Here is a 17,567-nt window from a genome sequence, read left to right as displayed (position 1 = left end):
AATTGTGTTTTCTGATGAGAGATGTAGGGATTTTGGTTGTCAAATGTGGCTTGGAGACAAATATATTTGTATAATTCACCTCCTTATGAAATGAGTGATCAAATTATAATCTGCTGCAAATGTTTTTTAGTGTTTTTACATTTGCGTATTTTGTGGATATACTCTAGCTACAATCATGATACTAAAGATGCATGAAACAACAAAGTATAAACAGGGAGTGTGTGTGTGTGAGTGTGTTTTTCTGCATTCATCATGGCTAATTCAAGCAGCAGGAGGTCAGACCACTATTATCAGACAATAGACAGAGGTCCCAACATTGAACCCTGCATCACCTACTAACATCTACATACTGAGTCTGAGAGCGCGCACACACACACATGCACACACACACACACACACACACACACACACACACACACACGTGCATGCACGCACACATACGCATGCACACACAAACACACATCCATTCATATTATTTCCTTTACTCTCAAAGCAATGCAGACAACCCCAGATGTCTTTCCATATTTCCACATCTTTCCGAATGTTCCACCATATGCATGTACATTTATGTGTGAGACAGAGGGCTTAAATCTCAGGCCATTTCCTAGGGCATTGGAAACACCTAACACCATATTTTATTAATCTCATACAGCACGTGTGTTTATCAGCATTGGTCAGATTTCCCATTCGTGGGATCAATAAAGGTTATCTTATCTTATCTTATCTTATTTGTAGAAATAAATACTAAATACTCATGTGACCAGGTGGGTGGAGTAGCACAAAAAGGGGTGTGGCATAACATTTAAAATCCGGTGCTCCTGTATTAATGCGCCTCTTCGGCTCTCTTAGTACAAGTGTAACACGGCACTGAGGTCACACTGAGGCCCATAAATACAGCAAGGACAAATGAGGCGGCACATTTAAATGATTTCATATTGCTCCAACAGTCTAGTGTCCAGATACGATTAAATGGACAATCGTTTGATCAAAAATAGACAATGGCAAAGCAATACTGTTTAGTGATGACGGGGAACAGAGGGTTATAAACACACAAGACAAGATACATTCAATCATTTGGGGACAATATTGACTAGGATAGATGATAATGACGGGCGTGTGAACCAAGGCAGGATAATAAACAGGAGCAATGGCAGCACTGAGAGGAAAGGGGTAGAAACGTGACATATAAAAACACATCCATTTTTCTCTAGGTTGTTACCATGAACAACACTCCATTTATAATCTCTCAATTACTAAATATAATTGAATCTTTTTTAATGAAAGAAAATCCTATTGTGATTATTAATAATGAGAATCAGACAGTTGGTTGAAAAAGTATACAATTACATTTAATTTGATCTAATTCATATCACAGTTATTTAAATATTAATTAGCACCATCGGAGAAAACAGCAAAACAATGATGATGGTAGTTCATATCATTATTTTGTTGGCTTTAACGCCCCCGCTCAGCTATTTCTTCCCAGGGAAGTTTAGGCTCATCAGATCTGAGAGGTCTTCTTCAAGTGCCATAAATTGTGGTGTAGCTACTCAGTATCTCCCTGTATGCCTGTTTCCCTAGCTGTGAATTTTCATGTCACTATTCCAGCAAGTTTACACAGTGCTGTGACAACATTGTAACTGTACTGTGTCATCTGCTCTCACTCATCTTTATAAAATGATGAGAGGCGTTAATCTGATTGGATATGGCAGCGCCACACCTAAGCACGCACGCTGATCATGTGATCAGTCCCCATGTGTCTGGACAACAGTCTTGTGCCATATTTCTGTTTTTCCTCAATGCCCACAAACACAGAGCCCAGAGTGTCTGCATGCATTACGTTTCATTGTCTTCCTGGTTTTAAATAGCACCTCACCATGTTTTTATTTCCCCCATCAAACCCTGGGATTAGTGCGCGTCTAATTGATGCCTCCAGCCACACAGAGCAGTTGTTTCTGGATGTGTAAATGGATGTGTACTCTGATTCTCATCATGTCACATTCACTCTCTCCGAGTGACAAGCACGGTTGAAATCATAACTCCGTTCGTCACAGATGACACAGCATATACCTTCTACCTCACACTGGTGTACAGCAGAACATTCATTTATGGGCATGTGGAAGAGTGACCAGAAGGTGGCGCTCTGCAGTACACACACACACACACACACACACACACAATCATACAATCACAGCATGGGTGCTCGAGTCTTCAGTTCACATTCACCCTTATATAAAAGGAATAAAATAAAACATCCATCCATCCATCTTCATCCGCAGTAGCCCAAGCAAAGAGGACCAGGTTTCCCACGTATATTTTAATTGTGAAATGTTCTAGTAGGGTGAATATATGTGTGCTGGGTGCAGGAGAGGTGAGGACCTGCTCTTTGGTAATTCAAGGAGTACATTTTTCAAAGAGGGTTCAGTGAGTACCAACCTGCAGTTTTAGTGGTTATGTTGGAAATTAATTAACTGTTCTGGCAGGTAAGTAATTGAGTTGAGTTGAGATGAAGTTTAGCTGTGAAGAGCTAATCTTACCAGTTACAGATGCAGTTTTGATCCAGTTTTGATTAATTTAACATGCATCTGTGCAACCTGCATTTCCACCCGCTTTAAGGACACAAAGGAAACCAGAGAACAGAGACTTAGTAACTGTAGAAATTACCATGGGCTCACCAGTGTGTGAAATAAAATCTCTCTCTGCACTGAGGCATATGTTTCAGTCACTTCAGGCTACAACATTCTGTTCTCAGCTTGCTGGTGTAGTAATTTCAGATACTTATGCTCACCAGGGTAAATGTGAAAGTAGTGAAGATAAAGAGCTAAAATGTCAGTCTTGTGTAATCGTGAGCAGGTCAAAGCATGTGTGTGTTTCTGTTGTAGTGTTATCATCTCTTAGGCGTGTATAGGGAGGGAAGGAGCAGTGGACAAAGATGTATAATTCTGAACACTCTATATACCCCTATGCCTCCTTCTTCTCTTCTCCCCTCCACCTTTGCTATGCCCTGTGCCCTCTCTACCCCTCCACCCAGACCTTCTCACTTCCTCTATCCCTCCATCCTCTCTACCTCCTCCACCCCCCGTACCCTCTTCCCAGTGTTTGTACACTTGATTTCAAGTTTGTTTTGAGAAATTACTGTTTTTGGTTTGTTCATATTGAGTTCAAGTACCCAGTCATTACAGGAAGTCTTTAGTATTGACAGATTTTTGCAGTATGTCTTTAGTACTGAAGAGTTCCTTTGAGGAGGTGGGACAACCATAAAGAAAGACAATCACTCCACCAATCAGGCCTTAAACGAGACCATTCCTCATTAAAAGGCGCATTAGAGCCCAATTGTAGTTTGCCAAAAGGCATCTAAACAACTCTCAGACCATGAAAATCAAGATCTAATAAAACTATTTGGCTACGGTTCCCTGTGGTATGTATGAGGGAGGTCAGTCACTGAACATCATGTCATTAATACTGTCCCTACAGTCGTGACGGCAGCATCATACTGTGTTTCTGCCACAGGGGTGGAGGACAGGACAGAGGGGATGATATAGGCAAAAATATAGAGCAACCCTGGATTAAAATGGTCTCCAGTGGCCGAGATCTCAAGCTTTGGTGAAGGTTTACATGTCAACAAGACCTGAAGCATACAGTCAAAATATCACAAGAGTGGTTGCAGAAAAACTCTGTGAATATCCTGGATTGGACCAGCCAGTGTTTGGATGTGAAAACCTGGAGAAACAGAAATGGCTGTGTTTCAGGTCTACCCCTTCAGCCTGACACAGCTTGAATCAGTCTGCCAAGAAGAATGGGACAAACGTCCAAGCGAGTGGTGTGTGGAGCTAGTGGGATCATGCCCAACAATATGAGGCAGCCACTGCTGTCAAAGGGCCTTTTACCCAGTAGTGAAGTGCCAGGATGGGACTTAAGTATTTACTGTATTTCTAAACTTACAAAACTTTCCAAAAATCTATTTTTTGTTTTCATGGTTCATAGTTGAATTCATTTTCAGATGGAACAAACCAAAGTGTAAAGCCTGAAAATTTCCCTGTTATTCCCATGATTTCTTTGCTAAACAAAAGTGACCCAACATTTAGAGGGTCTCCCACTGGAAGCCTCCAGTATAATTTTAGAGCATTGTGGTTGTATAGTAATGTGGTTTATAATATAAGCTCATTATTCATATTTTGGTAGGAGGCTCTCTCTCTCTCTCTCTCTCTCTCTCTCTCTCTGTCTCTCTCCCTCCTTCCCTCCCTCCCTCCAGTGGATAGTTGTGGGTGGTGTGTACATGCATGCTTGCTTGTGTGTGTGTGTGGACAAAAGGATTCTTGTCAGAGGCAGGATGATTGCTGGTACATTTAGCTTCTGGAAGAAGAAATGTCCTTTGTGTTTTGTGCAAAAAATAATTTTGTTACTCTTCATAAGATCCTGTAAATCGATCACCTGTTCATATGTGATTTTCAGCATTTTCAGTAATCCACATGTAAATGAAAGTTTTTTTCAGTAGTCCATATGTGCATTTGTGTTCAGTACTCAAACATGCATTTTTCTGTGTGTTCAGTAGTACACATTTGTATTTAAATGTATTCAGTAGTCTACAGAACTGTTGCCCAATGTCAGTAGTATCTCCTCCCCTCTGTGAGGCTGTCCAGCGTCCTGTCGCAACCCTGGGAGAGACTGGGAGGAAGTGTTGCCTTGGTTACTGCAGGCTGCTTGAGGGGTGATCTAGGAGAGCAAAGGGTTCAGTGCAGATGCTCGTGGTTGTGGACATTAGGTCCTTTAGCAGCTAAACAGGACAACAGAGCGTTTACTGATGGACTACCTAAGCTAAACAGCTGAGATTGGTTTTGAAGTCTTTATGCTGCTGGGAATCTGGTGAGGGCAAACATTATTCCCAAAATAAAATGAAATGGCTGTTTGACTGACATCCTGAGGCTCAGTCTTTTAGCCATGAGATCAAGCAATTGCTCTTTTGCTAGCAATAAAGTCTCCGATCCAAGATAAACTCAGTGGCTGCAATTACGTTTTGCGTATTGAAGTCCAATTATTGTATGCATTTTCCTATCAGGAAAAAGAAGAATTCGGTCATGTTAATGCGTTAAAATCCTTTAATGGGAGGAACACTACACTGTTGTAAAACAGCTGGTTATGTTGATACTCTGTATCCAACAATCTTGCCCTTAAAGTTGCTCCTGTGGACAGGAAGTAAACAAGCCTGATATAGCTGAGTTATGTGCTGTTTAAACCCCCCTGGGTCCCTAAAAGTTTCCGATGGTTTTGAAATATGTTAATATTGATTAGTCTGATCAAGGAATGGGTGTCTCAAACACATCTGATTGAATATGACATTGGTTATGTCATGACCGTTCATAACTGTATTTATTGTGTTGCAGTATCTCCTGTCAAACGTTTTCTAGTTGGGCATCTCCTTCCCTGGTAACTAATAAACCGGATAAGGTCAGACTATCACAAGTTAAGCACCATTACCAATTCAGGTTGCTTTCTTTTGCCAAGTTGACAGTTGGCATTTGTGTCAGTCAGGCTGGAGCTGCTAAGTTCATTAGTACATTTGGTTTGCTAAAGGGTTATTAGCAAGTCCCATTGTGTGAGCATGCAAGTGAGATGTCTGCCTTCATGACCCCAGAGGAATTACAATCTTATAACATTTTGGGGACTTTTCATCTGTGTAACATAGCGGCTACATCTCAGCGGTTGATTAATAGAGTTGTAGCAGGCCCAGAAGGTGTGCACAGTATTTAAATGATTATTTAGCTTCGCATGGGAGCAATATCTCCAACATATCTGTGATTTGTTTAGTAATTCACTTGACACCCGTCATACGAGCTCAGCAAAAAGTGAGTTTGTCAGAGTGTTCAGTGTTTTATCTGCTGATGCACCGATCCAGGTGGGCACAGGGTATGCAGAGGTTCAAGCCTTTGACCAATAGCCATCCCTGACCCCTGACCCCGTGTTTTGGAGCTTTCTCCTTTTCTTTCTTTTGTCTGTCTGCTTTCGCAGGACTTTGTGGCCTCTTATCTCTAACGCTGTCTGGGATCTTGTCTGTAGGATTTAAAGTTTAAAAAAAGATAAAGAAAACAAAATTATCAAAGAAAATTGTTGCCGCATTTTCTGTGTGTTGCATCTCTCCTCAGCTTGTTAAGACCAGGCTAAAAGCTGGACCATAACAACGCAGAGTCCTCAGAGAGCGGAGCAGCTCTGCGCCTGCTAATAGCGGCTAGCCCCCCCCCGCCACCCCCCCCCCGCCACAAACACGAAGAAGCGTTCTGGGATCTTTGTGCTGTTGTTCTTCATCTGACCCTCCATCTTCTGTGCACGTTAACGAAGGTTCTTCAGTTACATGAGCGGTTTGTTTTTCCCAGGTTCCTCGGTGTGCCCCCAGGAAGAGGAAGCTGCCCGCTGCGTGGCCCTTTGCCCTTTGACCTCATCTATACCGACTACCATGGACTGCAGCAGATGAAGCAACATATGGGCCTGTCCCTCAAAAAGCACAAGTTAGTGTGTGTGTTTGTACGTATAGACTCTGTCAGTATGTCATGGCTTGCATTCTGGTAGTGTGTTATTTTTGCGTGCTCAATATCCTGCACTCGGTGTTAACACGTGTGCATACACTAACGATTGCTTCAGCCTGTGCCGTAAGATGTCTGATCAGATCATCACCAAGTGATTGCTTTCGCCTGTGGTTTAAGATGTTTGATTAGATCGTCGCTGTTCCAACAGCTGAAACAAAATTTCAGATCAGCAGTGATGCTGGAAAGAGCAGGAAAGCAGGAAAGACGTCTCTGCTCTGCTGAGCAAGCCTGGCTCACCAAACCTGCATAGCTCCCATTACTTCAAGCATAAAACAATGCAATGGCTGTAATTCTTAGAAGCAATCAGATGGTGTGTGTAAGATTGTAAAAAATGAGACTTATGTCCAGAAGGAGGAGGGAATGAAATAAGAACTAAAGAACTGAATTAATCTCTTCAGTTCTTTAGATTTCACTGCATTTCATCTGGTGTAATGAATTCATTTATTTCTTTAGATGTTACTGCTTTGTGTGGGGTAATAAAATCCATTCAGTCCTTCAGTTTCCAATATCATCTGGTGTAATGAATCCATTCAGTGTTTTAGATTTCACTCCATTTTGTCCACTTAGTCTGCAAGATTTCGCTCAGTTTCATCTGCAGCTATACTGTATATCCACTTAGTAACATTTCATCTGCTGTAATATATCCATAAAATCTGTCAGATTTCACATAGCTTCATATGGTGTAATCTGTTTAGTCTGTTAGATTTCAGCTTCGTTGTATGTGTGTATTTAGTATGTGTGTATTTAGTATGTGAAGTTTTGCTGCCTTTTGCCTCAACACCGTGGATGACTCGGGCCTGGTCACTTGTGTTTTATTCATTTCACCTTGAATGTGCAGGAGTGGAAGCGCGCACACACACACACACACACATATATGTGCACACACACACACACACACACACACACACACACACACACACACACACACACACACGCACAACCACAACCACACGTGTGCGCACAACCGCACACACACGCACGGACAAGTGCATATATGCACACGTGCACACAGACACAAACACACAAAACCAATAAAGCTGTAATAAGACCAACATGCACACATGCATAAGGTGCACATACCCATGTAAACAATACCCACCCAGACACACACAAATGTGCATACACATAAACACACACACACGCAGAAACACTACAGTGAATCTAAATGAGAGAGTTTTGCTATTTAACTTGAGTGTAAATGCAGTGGTGGTGCAGACAGCTGAATTGTGGGCCCACAGCTATGGTGTGTTTTCCCCTGGTGGCAGAGATCTGAACAACTTGTGTACAGCTGTCCCTGGTGTTTTTTTTTTATATTGCTTAATATTATATACTTGGCAGTGCTGACTGTGTGTGTGTGTGTGTGTGTGTGTGTGTGTGTGTGTGTGTGTGTGTGTGTGTGTGTGTGTGTGTGTGTGTGTGTGTGTGTATGTGTGTGTGTGTGTATGTGTGAGAGAGAGATTTTCATTTCCTGGCTCCTGGCCTCAAATGGTTCTTTGATGTTCTTTCCTGATAGATTAGATGTGCTCTACTATTGATTTGCTCACACTGAAGATAGATGGTTTTTTATCAGGCACACTCTTGCAGATGACCCACTACAGCATTTACTGATAAACCCCTATAGATGACACACAGTGCAGTAGTTACAGACAGTAACTATAGCGTTACAGTTACTGTAACATTATAGCAGTTACAGACAAATTCCTGTAGACACGCACGATGAATACACACAGACCCCTGTAGGCACACACGACAGATACAGACTGACTCCTGTAGATGACAAACTACAACAGTGATGGCCTCCTGTCCAGTAAACACACTACAGTGGTTATGGTCCGACTCCACTGTGTGCAGATTACACAGCACTAATCTGAGCCATATGGTGGTGTTTATGAAACCAGCCCTAATGCAGCTCCTTTAAACTCAGTCAACGCCACATACAAAGTAGACACATTTCAAACTCATTTCCTTTTTAATTATACTCACGATCTGTTGTTTTCTTTATTGCAGATCTCATGCAGCTGTTATAGTCTCTTTTTTATAGTCTCCTGGCGTCACAGTTCTGTATTAGTTTTCAGATAGTGACATATCTCAGAATCTCATTCAAGAGCCTAAGGGCCTTCAAGCCTACAGCTCTAAACAGGGATCACTTTAGATCCTACAGCCCTAAACAGATTTAATCCTCCAGTATGGGGTAGTGTCTGGTTTATTTACATCCTACAGCTCTAAACAGGTCTGATACTATTATAGATCCAGTGCTGATCTCAGAATGGAGAGGGACAGAGATAAAGAGAGACAGACAGATAGACAGACAGACAGCTCTGCCTGCAGGTCTGTTCCTCCTGCATGCTGGACTTGTCTCAGTGGGCCAATCATTTCACTCGGGAACTGATGTGAGCAACACACGGCTGTGCGGTGTCTGTCTTGTTAGCTGAAAGAGAAGCAGACTGCATCTCCCACACCGAGCTTTTGTGGCCCTGTGAGAAGAGGTGCCACTCCCCGAACACCTTTGATGTCTGCTGTGAATTTTAGGTTTGATCTTTTCTTGATCTTTGTAATGTAAAATCAGGCACCTCTGCCCCCTCTTTGGGAGCAGCTGGTGCTAAATGGATGGTCAGATGGCTTTAATGTTTTAAACCAGCAACCATAGATGCTCAGTTCTAACAGAGTCTCAGTTGGTATCAGACCAAAACACAACACTGAAACAAAACTGCCCTTTCTGTCTCCGTTTACGGCCCTTCCAGGGTCCAACTCGTCATCTGCCCACACTCACCAAGACTGGCATTAGGACAAACTCTTGTCAACAAATATGGCTTGTTTCACCAAAATATAAATTGCTCTGTTGTATAGCAGATGTTGACAGTGTTGTCGTTTGATGGTTTATGTCAGTGACACACAGGACACTTTGCTCTCTGGCAGGTGCCATATCCGAGTGATTGACACATTTGGCACAGAGCCGGCGTATAACCACGAGGAGTACGCCACCCTACACGGATACAGGACCAACTGGGGCTACTGGAACCTCATCGGGCGGCAGTACATGACGATGTTTCGTAAGCAGGGTTTCAGTTTTCACTCAGTGCTGTGGCTTCAAATAGACAAACAGACCTTGGATAAGTGTGAAATGTGTGTGTATGTGTGTGTGCATGATTATGTGTGTGTATGTGTGCATGAGTATGTGTGTGTGTGTGTGTTTTCACAGCTTAACCAGATCACAGCTGCTTCTTAATCACAGCCATACTGTGTTACAAATTGAGTAGAACGTGTTTGTGTCAGAAGTGTAACTGATGTCAATAGTCACAATATCACAACATTACTGATGCCAATAGTCACACCTAGAATGTTTGTCTGGGTCAAGCTATAACCAGGACCAAATGCTCTAGTCTAGAAGATCCCACTGAATAAAAATACAACTTAAACCTTTAATACCTCTAGATTTTACATATAAAAGAACACAGTGACAAGCTAAAGAGGGCTATGGCTGGTGTGTCTACTGAATCTGGCAACTGAGGAGATGGAAAACATTTGTGTAATGGGTCTCTGATGGGTTCCCTCGTACAGCACACACTCCGGACAACTCCTTCATGGGGTTTGTGGCTGAGCAGCTCAACCAGACCGAGAGGATCCGCATGCAAAAAGACAAAATCAACAACATGGCTGTGGTCTATGGTAAAGAGACCAGCATGTGGAAGGTAGGCCTGCACACACACACACACACACACACACACACACACAGCAAAACACAAACACTTGTACATAAATGCAGACACACATTTACAGACACGCGTCCACACATTTGTGCGCAAAAAAAGTTGCACGAGGCATCCATCATGAATATTTATGTTATCAGCATCTTCATTTCTCACAGACGCTCTCTGCAGCACAACTGTGTGCTGGGGTTTCGACTGCAGAGAGTCTCTGAGCACTAGTCAAGCTTTGTAAAGCTCCACGGCTCGCGAGAACATAATGAGCTCTTTTCACACTGACTAATGGAGCTCCAGAGAGGAAGGCGTCCTCGCGGGTCCCATCTGTTTATGAGCATTATAAATCTGAAGTCTGCAGCCACTGTGGTAATAACTCTCTGATGAATTGTCAAACGCCTTCAACTGGTACACAGTGCTGAGTTTTGCTTGTAATACAGGGAGGCTTTTGTCCCTGAAGAGTGACTGAAGGAGTTGGAGCTTTCAGACAGCAGCAGGAGAGAAACATTCAGAGACAGATCATCTTGATATTTATTGTGGCCTTTTGGCACATGGATAGCCCGGCGCAGTGTGGCACGGGACCAGTGGTGGGATGGGACAGTGTGGCATTTGGGATGAAGGAGCATGAGGAAGAGTGTGGTGTGTGAGACAACGCGAGTTAGGAAGAGACGGTGAGGTGTTCAGGACAGCAGCGTTCAGAGCAGACTGTGCAGAGATTAGAGGAAAGAGAGAGCAGCGTGTAAACACTGCCTGAGGACCCAGCGTTCTTCTGTTTCTATCAAAAGTTGACGAGCAACAGACTGGACTCTAGCGCAACAGGTGCCCAAAACATCAGAACATCAGGGTTCTGCTGGGAGCCTCTTCTGGTTCCCTCAACCTGCCGTTCTGGTGTCGCTGCCTCAGGCACCGAGCAGAGGAGCAGCTTCTCTCTCTCTCTACACACACACACCGTCACACACGCCCTCACACACAGATATACACACACACCCACTCACAGGCACCCTCACCCACAAACCATCACACACGGATATACCCTCACACACACACCCACTCTCACAATCTCACATACACACACCGTCACACACATGTTCTCACACACGGATATACCCTCACACACAGTGCAGGTGCCACTTAGATTCATACTGTGTCATGCTTGGAAGTCAAAAAGCCCTAAAAATTGTAAAAAAAAAAAATTATAATAATAAAATTCTTCAAGTCCACATCCATGATTCCACCTGAGTGAGTTGTTAGATGAAAACAACCTCGTGGTTGCCTTGGCATTGAGTACTTCCTCTTCTCTGCAGTAGCTGCTGAGCGTCCCCTCGGGAGGTGGAGGTGGTGATATTCGGGTGCTGAGTGTAGACCCGTAGGAGGGGGAGACCAGGTTGTAATATTAATGTGCCAGAGGCTGTGGCCTTTCATCTCAAACCCGTTTTATAGGGTTGGATCCAAGAAGCTCACAGAGTTATTACAGGTACATCTATAATCATGGTGCTGAAAGCTCTGAAAGACTGAATGGTGAACACCGTAGAAGAAAACACATGGAGACAAAATACAGAGGCGTGTAATGCAGTTAATACTGGCATGACTTCACGAAGACAGAACACCAAAGCTACAAACACAGGCACTTCTCAGACAGGTAACAAGGCACAGGTGTACACGGGCACTGCTGAGACAGGTAACAAGGCACAGGTGTACACGGGCACTGCTGAGACAGGTAACAAGACACAGGTGTACACAGGTAATTCAGACAGGTAACACCAACACCAGATCAGGAACAAGTGAAGTGATAAAGAACAAAATGACTAATAAGATCAAGGAAGCAATGTAAGAGTGAGTCTTATTATGGGCAAATCTGTAATTAGGGTGATTTAGAGCCAGCATATGGAAACATTACAAAATGAGAAAATGAAGAACATACACATTGGGCTACAGGGAACTGAACACTAAAGCACGCACACGCAAACATTCATACATTCAAACACCAGGGACAACAGAACAAAATCACAGGACTTAAAAACATGCAAATAAGCAGTAATAAGGACCAGCTGGGACTAATATGAGGTAGAGACAATAAACAATAAGAAGAACTGAGAACAAACAGAAATACACAAGACAGGTAAATAGGGCAATGGAGTTGCCAGGGAGGGGCCAATCATCACGGTCTTTTCCAGGTTCCTAGAAATCTGGGTGAGTATGAGCACTGAAACCTTCTGATGAAAGAACGGCCAGAAACAGTTCTTCAGTCAGACCAGAGCCTTCATAATTTGGGCTCATGCAAACACAGTAGAAGAAGCAGTGGGAGGAACTACAGTGGCTGAGATGGCACCAGAGTAGATGTTCCTCAGAAGAAGGCAAGGGCTGAACGTCCAAAACAGAAATGTGAAGCATATAATGTGCGAGGAGAGCTAAAACCAGCACAGCTAACAGAGTAGAGCCAGAAGGTAACTGAAGCTCACAGCTCCTAGCCAACAAAAGGACAAAAAAAGTGACAAAATAGTGACAGTATCACAATTTCTCAGGTGACTATACCTTTCAATGAGCCTCCAGCGTTTACAGGGAGGTTATTCCATAACTTGAGAGCTTTCTAGGAAGCTCTAGGCTCTGCCCCTTGAGATGGATGTACTTATTCTACATACTAATAAAGACACTGCACCTGTTGATCCAGAACCAGGGGATCAATGTACCAAAGGTTTGTTAAGGTTGTGTGGGGAAAGACCACAATGTAGGTCACTGCAATCATTTTTATAATCAATATGAAATGTTACTGGGAACCAGTGTAATGTAGTCCAAACAGAGTAGTGTGTTCTTTAGTAAGAATTCTGGCTGCTGCATTTTGAGCTTGTAAATGCACTTAATGGTACAACCAGATAGTAAAACATTACAGTCTGGATGCACTAAAAACAATCAGCTATCTTTTCTGCATCAGGTAATGATAGGATATTTCTAATCTTGTCAATGTTCCTGAGGTGGAAAAAAGCTTCAAATGAGACTGACATCCATAACTACACCAAGATCTTTAATCGTTAAGCACGGTGTAATTGGAAGAGCATCAAGGTTTTTTTTTTACATAATCAGAGGGCTTACTCCTAGCTGCCTGTGCGTATATTAGGATCACTTCAGTTTTGGCAGGATTAAATGAGAATATATATCAACATCCAGTATCTGATGTCTTTTATACTTCCCTCAATAATATGAAGTTCATATTTATTCTGATTGTCATCAGTTTAGCAATGAAAATGTGCACTCTGTTTATGAATGATGTCATCCAGAGATAGACCACATAAACATAGTAGGGGCCCCAAAATACACCCTTGTCAGACAATTTAATTTCTCACTGAAAAAAAAGGCATGTGAAGGTGTACACAAATGAACTGACATTATACCAATAGAGTTTATTGGAAAACAGAGCCAGGGGAAACAGCAGGAACCTGGGCGAAACATGCAAGCCAATCTCAATGTTGACAATGGACCAGGTCAGGTTCATCCAGAAATAGCAGAAGCCAGGCAAAAGTACAAAAGGGCAGATCCAAAGGAGAACTATAAACCAGGTTAGACTATGAAGGGTAGGTAGTGAGAATAACTCCGTATGCTGTCCAGGAACAGTGGGCAATACTTCACAGGGCAGAAAGGGAAGGTTCTGGTTCATATACTAGATGTGATGGGCAACAGGTATTTATTAGTACTGAGGGAAGGAGGAACTGAAGTTCATACCTTCTACCCTACCGTGTAGCTCAGGTTGTCTCCCGCCCTCCATCAGCTCTGCAATACCTGGGCAACTCGCCGGTGTGTATCCTCACATACCTGTTCACGTCTCTTTATCCAGTCATCTACTGCAGGGCGCAATGATTGGCTGTCCTGTGGTGGTTCTGTAAGGGAGTTCTGGGCCATCTCGGCCCAGGAAAGAAAGGAAGACCACTCAGTAGTACAAACCAGGTTGAACCATGAAGGGAGGCCAATGAGAATATTGTAACAAACTGGACACAACTGCAGAAGTTAAAGTATTTAATAAATACAAACAAAGAAGACAACAATATCAAGGAACTTAAAATCAAACCAAACCAAAGATAACAAATAAACACAGCTACCAGACAGCACAAGACACAAAGTAAGGAACTATCAGGGATAAAGGACAATTAAACCAAACTGAACTAAACTCTAACACAACTAGGCAAACCTGACAAACACAGAGCTGGAATCTAAAATATATGTATAAATAGCAAGGCAAATAGTAAAAGACATAGCATGCAAACTTTCACCAAGAATTCACATTAAACAACAAAAGAGATGACAAAACACAGGACTTAAATACACAGACCCAACCAATGACACACCTGACACAATGACGAGGGGGCGGAGTACAAGGGTCGGGCGTGAAGACAGACACAATAAGGAATTCCAAAATAAAAGTACAGCAAGAGGAAAACCAAGAATTAAATCAAAACAAGAGGAGTTGCTGTTGGGACCGTGACAAATATAACACCCGATATGCTGTCCAGGAACTGTAGGCAATACTTCACATGTAGAAAGGGAAAGTTCTGGTTTATATAGTCGTTGATGGGAATTCTGGGAGCTGCAGTGTCCTCTGTAAATAAAAATCTATGATTAAAAATATAATATCAGATATAATATCAGTAGAGCAGTAATACGTGCATTTCTGTAACTGAAAAGACTCACGATCCACATGAGTTAGAAGTCTACAAGATTAGTCTGGCACCATTTCCATTTATAACATCTTGTGAGTGTTGTGTTTTACAGCACTCATGTAATCATTATACGACAGCACACTTCTCTTTATTTCATTGTTAATTAGAAAAATACAGTTGGTTACATTCTGCAGGGTTTAAGGGTATCCCAGTCAAAATTGCTGAATGTGTGGGTTCGCTTACACTCTAATTTACAACAATAACAGTTCTGTAAGTTTTGTCTACCAACATTCCTAGATGGATCTGAATCTAAAAACTCTTTAGGAAATTCAGAACAGGACCTGGTGGCCTGTTTATACTAATTAGCAAAGGACTTAGTACTATTATTTTTGCTGGCTACATCGTTTATGTTGATGAAAAGAGTTTCAAGGGATTTGATCATAATACATTTTCTTGTTTACATCTAATTTGTCATTATAAATAACTGCAAGGCCACCTCCATAGCCAGAAGGACCCGCTTCAATTAAAGCCATAAACTCATTTGGCCTGATCCACGTTTATGTTAGCCAGAGTACATTAAATCCATGATCACTGATTATCTCATTCCTAATAAGCACTTTAGATGTGAGGGATCAAACCTTTAGTAATCCTAACTTTAGATCAAAGGTGTTAGCTGTGCATCATTTACTTTAGTACTGCTTGGGTTATTAGCATGTTTATTCATATTTCTGTTTTGCTCCTGATTTGCCACATTGGGTGGTGTTTCATAGCAATCAAAAGATGGTCAGTTTCGCTTCGTTGTCTGCTGCTCTGTGTTGTCATTGTTTAACTAAGTCTGTCATAAGACACGCAGCATTAGGACGGATAAGAGCTGATTTATATCACCATCTCTGGCATATATCATGATTTCATATGAGAATGGCCATCTTACAGATGCTTGCCTCAAAATTAAAACCTAAAACCTAAAATTAAACACAGTGTCTGGTGCCTTGGCCCCCGGTATACAGCTAGCTACAGCTACTGGTGTCCCTAACGGTCTAATTAATGTCATGTTTCGCAGGGCAGAATCTCCTGCACCCCAGACCTCTTTCAACAGCCCTCTCAGCAGGTGCCTTGCTGAGTGTATAATTAATTGCTCATTGGGTGATGGTGTGACTTGATTTGTCATGTGACACACACGACTGTAGACTCTCCATGTTTCCATCTCCGTGTGGAGATGAGTCTTTATGTCGCTTCTGACTTAAAAATTTACATCTTCCTGTCCGTTGAAGATTTAGCATAAACGAATGTTTTGCAAACAGTGTGAATGCTCTTTAGTGTTTCACACTAAGCATCTACTAAGTTGCTTTTGGACAGTGTACTCTATGTAGTACACAAAGCAACGGTGCAGAAATACATTACACTTTAACGGTTTATCATTTATGTTGATTATCTGTCCAATCAGATAATCAGTCTATGCATCTAGATAACCCATGTAGTAATGTCAACACTCATATTTGTCAATCACATACTGTTCTAAGCAGTAATCCAGCATGCTAAAATGCATTTCTACATCTGAAAAGTACTGACAAATACAGCGATTCTGAATATGATCAACATAGACTGTGTGTGTGTGTGTGTGTGTGTGTGTGTGTGTGTGTGTGTGTGTGTGTGTGTGTGTGTGTGAGTGTGTGTGTGTGTGTGTGTGTGTGTGTGTGTGTGTGTGTGTGTGAGGGAAGGAGGGAGGACGGAAAATACTGAGACAGAAGTGGTCACAGCCGTGATGCTATTAGGTTCTCAGTTTGAACTGACTCTCTCCCTACAACAGACCCGACCATAAAACACCCTGATGGGCTAAATGAGGTGCGACGCACCCTTTATCTTTCTGTGGTGTTTACGCTGTTTTAGCTGCATGCGTAATATTCCTCAGGGTCGTTATGATTCTCCACGGCACCCTGAGCTTCAGCACCATCCGTGATCTACCTCACAATTTCGCCATCTACACCACCGTGCACAACACCTCACTTCACATTTACGCCATCCAGACCATGACGCCTCGGCCTGCAATGTAACGCACGAGTCATGAATAAGTGAGGGTCTCCGTCTCGTGGGTTTCTGGGTGTCATAAAATAAAGGGTAATTAGTGTAGATATGGGTTCTATATAACTAGATTGCTGTAATACCATGTGTCATAATCATGTTTAATAATGCAACAAAACATTGGCACAAGGCAAATATTTCAGATGTGTTCTTGTCAGCCATGTCCCATAGCTGTGAAAGCAAGTCTGTCATGGCCATTCTAATGTATCTAGAGCTGTGTTTGCTATGTTAGCTTGTTCAGATGAGCTCATGTTAGCAGTTTAACTTTAGTCAAAGCCTATTGGCTGATCACTCGGGTCCACATCATGAGGTCAGCTGCAGATGTTTCATTCCTATTGGCCCATACTGTGGCAGCTGTCTGTGCCTTAGTACGGTGAATGACCCATCACACTACAAAATCATTGCACTACAAATACACAAACCATATTGACCAGAATGACCAGAATATTGACCAAATGTTTTCTATTGGGTTTAGATCAGGACTCTGGGCCATTTCATTGTTTCAATGTTTTCAGTTTCAAGGAACTGCTTTACCCGTTTGGCTGTGTGATGGGTGGATTTATCCT

The 17,567-nt window shown here is 42.4% G+C and overlaps 1 protein-coding gene across 3 annotated transcripts in view; it reads left to right on the top strand.

Annotated features, from left to right (window-relative positions):
* mgat5b (alpha-1,6-mannosylglycoprotein 6-beta-N-acetylglucosaminyltransferase B) overlaps positions 1–17,567 on the top strand; it is a 74,981-nt gene that overhangs the window by 49,883 nt on the left and 7,531 nt on the right. For all 3 annotated transcript variants that reach the window (XM_076987489.1, XM_076987480.1, XM_076987499.1), the window contains exons 9-11: positions 6,369–6,500; positions 9,495–9,628; positions 10,137–10,267. In XM_076987489.1, the coding sequence (XP_076843604.1) occupies positions 6,369–6,500; positions 9,495–9,628; positions 10,137–10,267 (397 nt within the window). The remainder of the gene's footprint in view (positions 1–6,368; positions 6,501–9,494; positions 9,629–10,136; positions 10,268–17,567) is intronic.

Source organism: Brachyhypopomus gauderio, chromosome 2 (genome assembly GCF_052324685.1).
Source record: "Brachyhypopomus gauderio isolate BG-103 chromosome 2, BGAUD_0.2, whole genome shotgun sequence".
Taxonomy (NCBI): Eukaryota; Metazoa; Chordata; class Actinopteri; order Gymnotiformes; family Hypopomidae; genus Brachyhypopomus; species Brachyhypopomus gauderio.
Note: the sequence above shows the minus strand (reverse complement) of the source record. Positions and strands in the feature narration are given on the sequence as shown.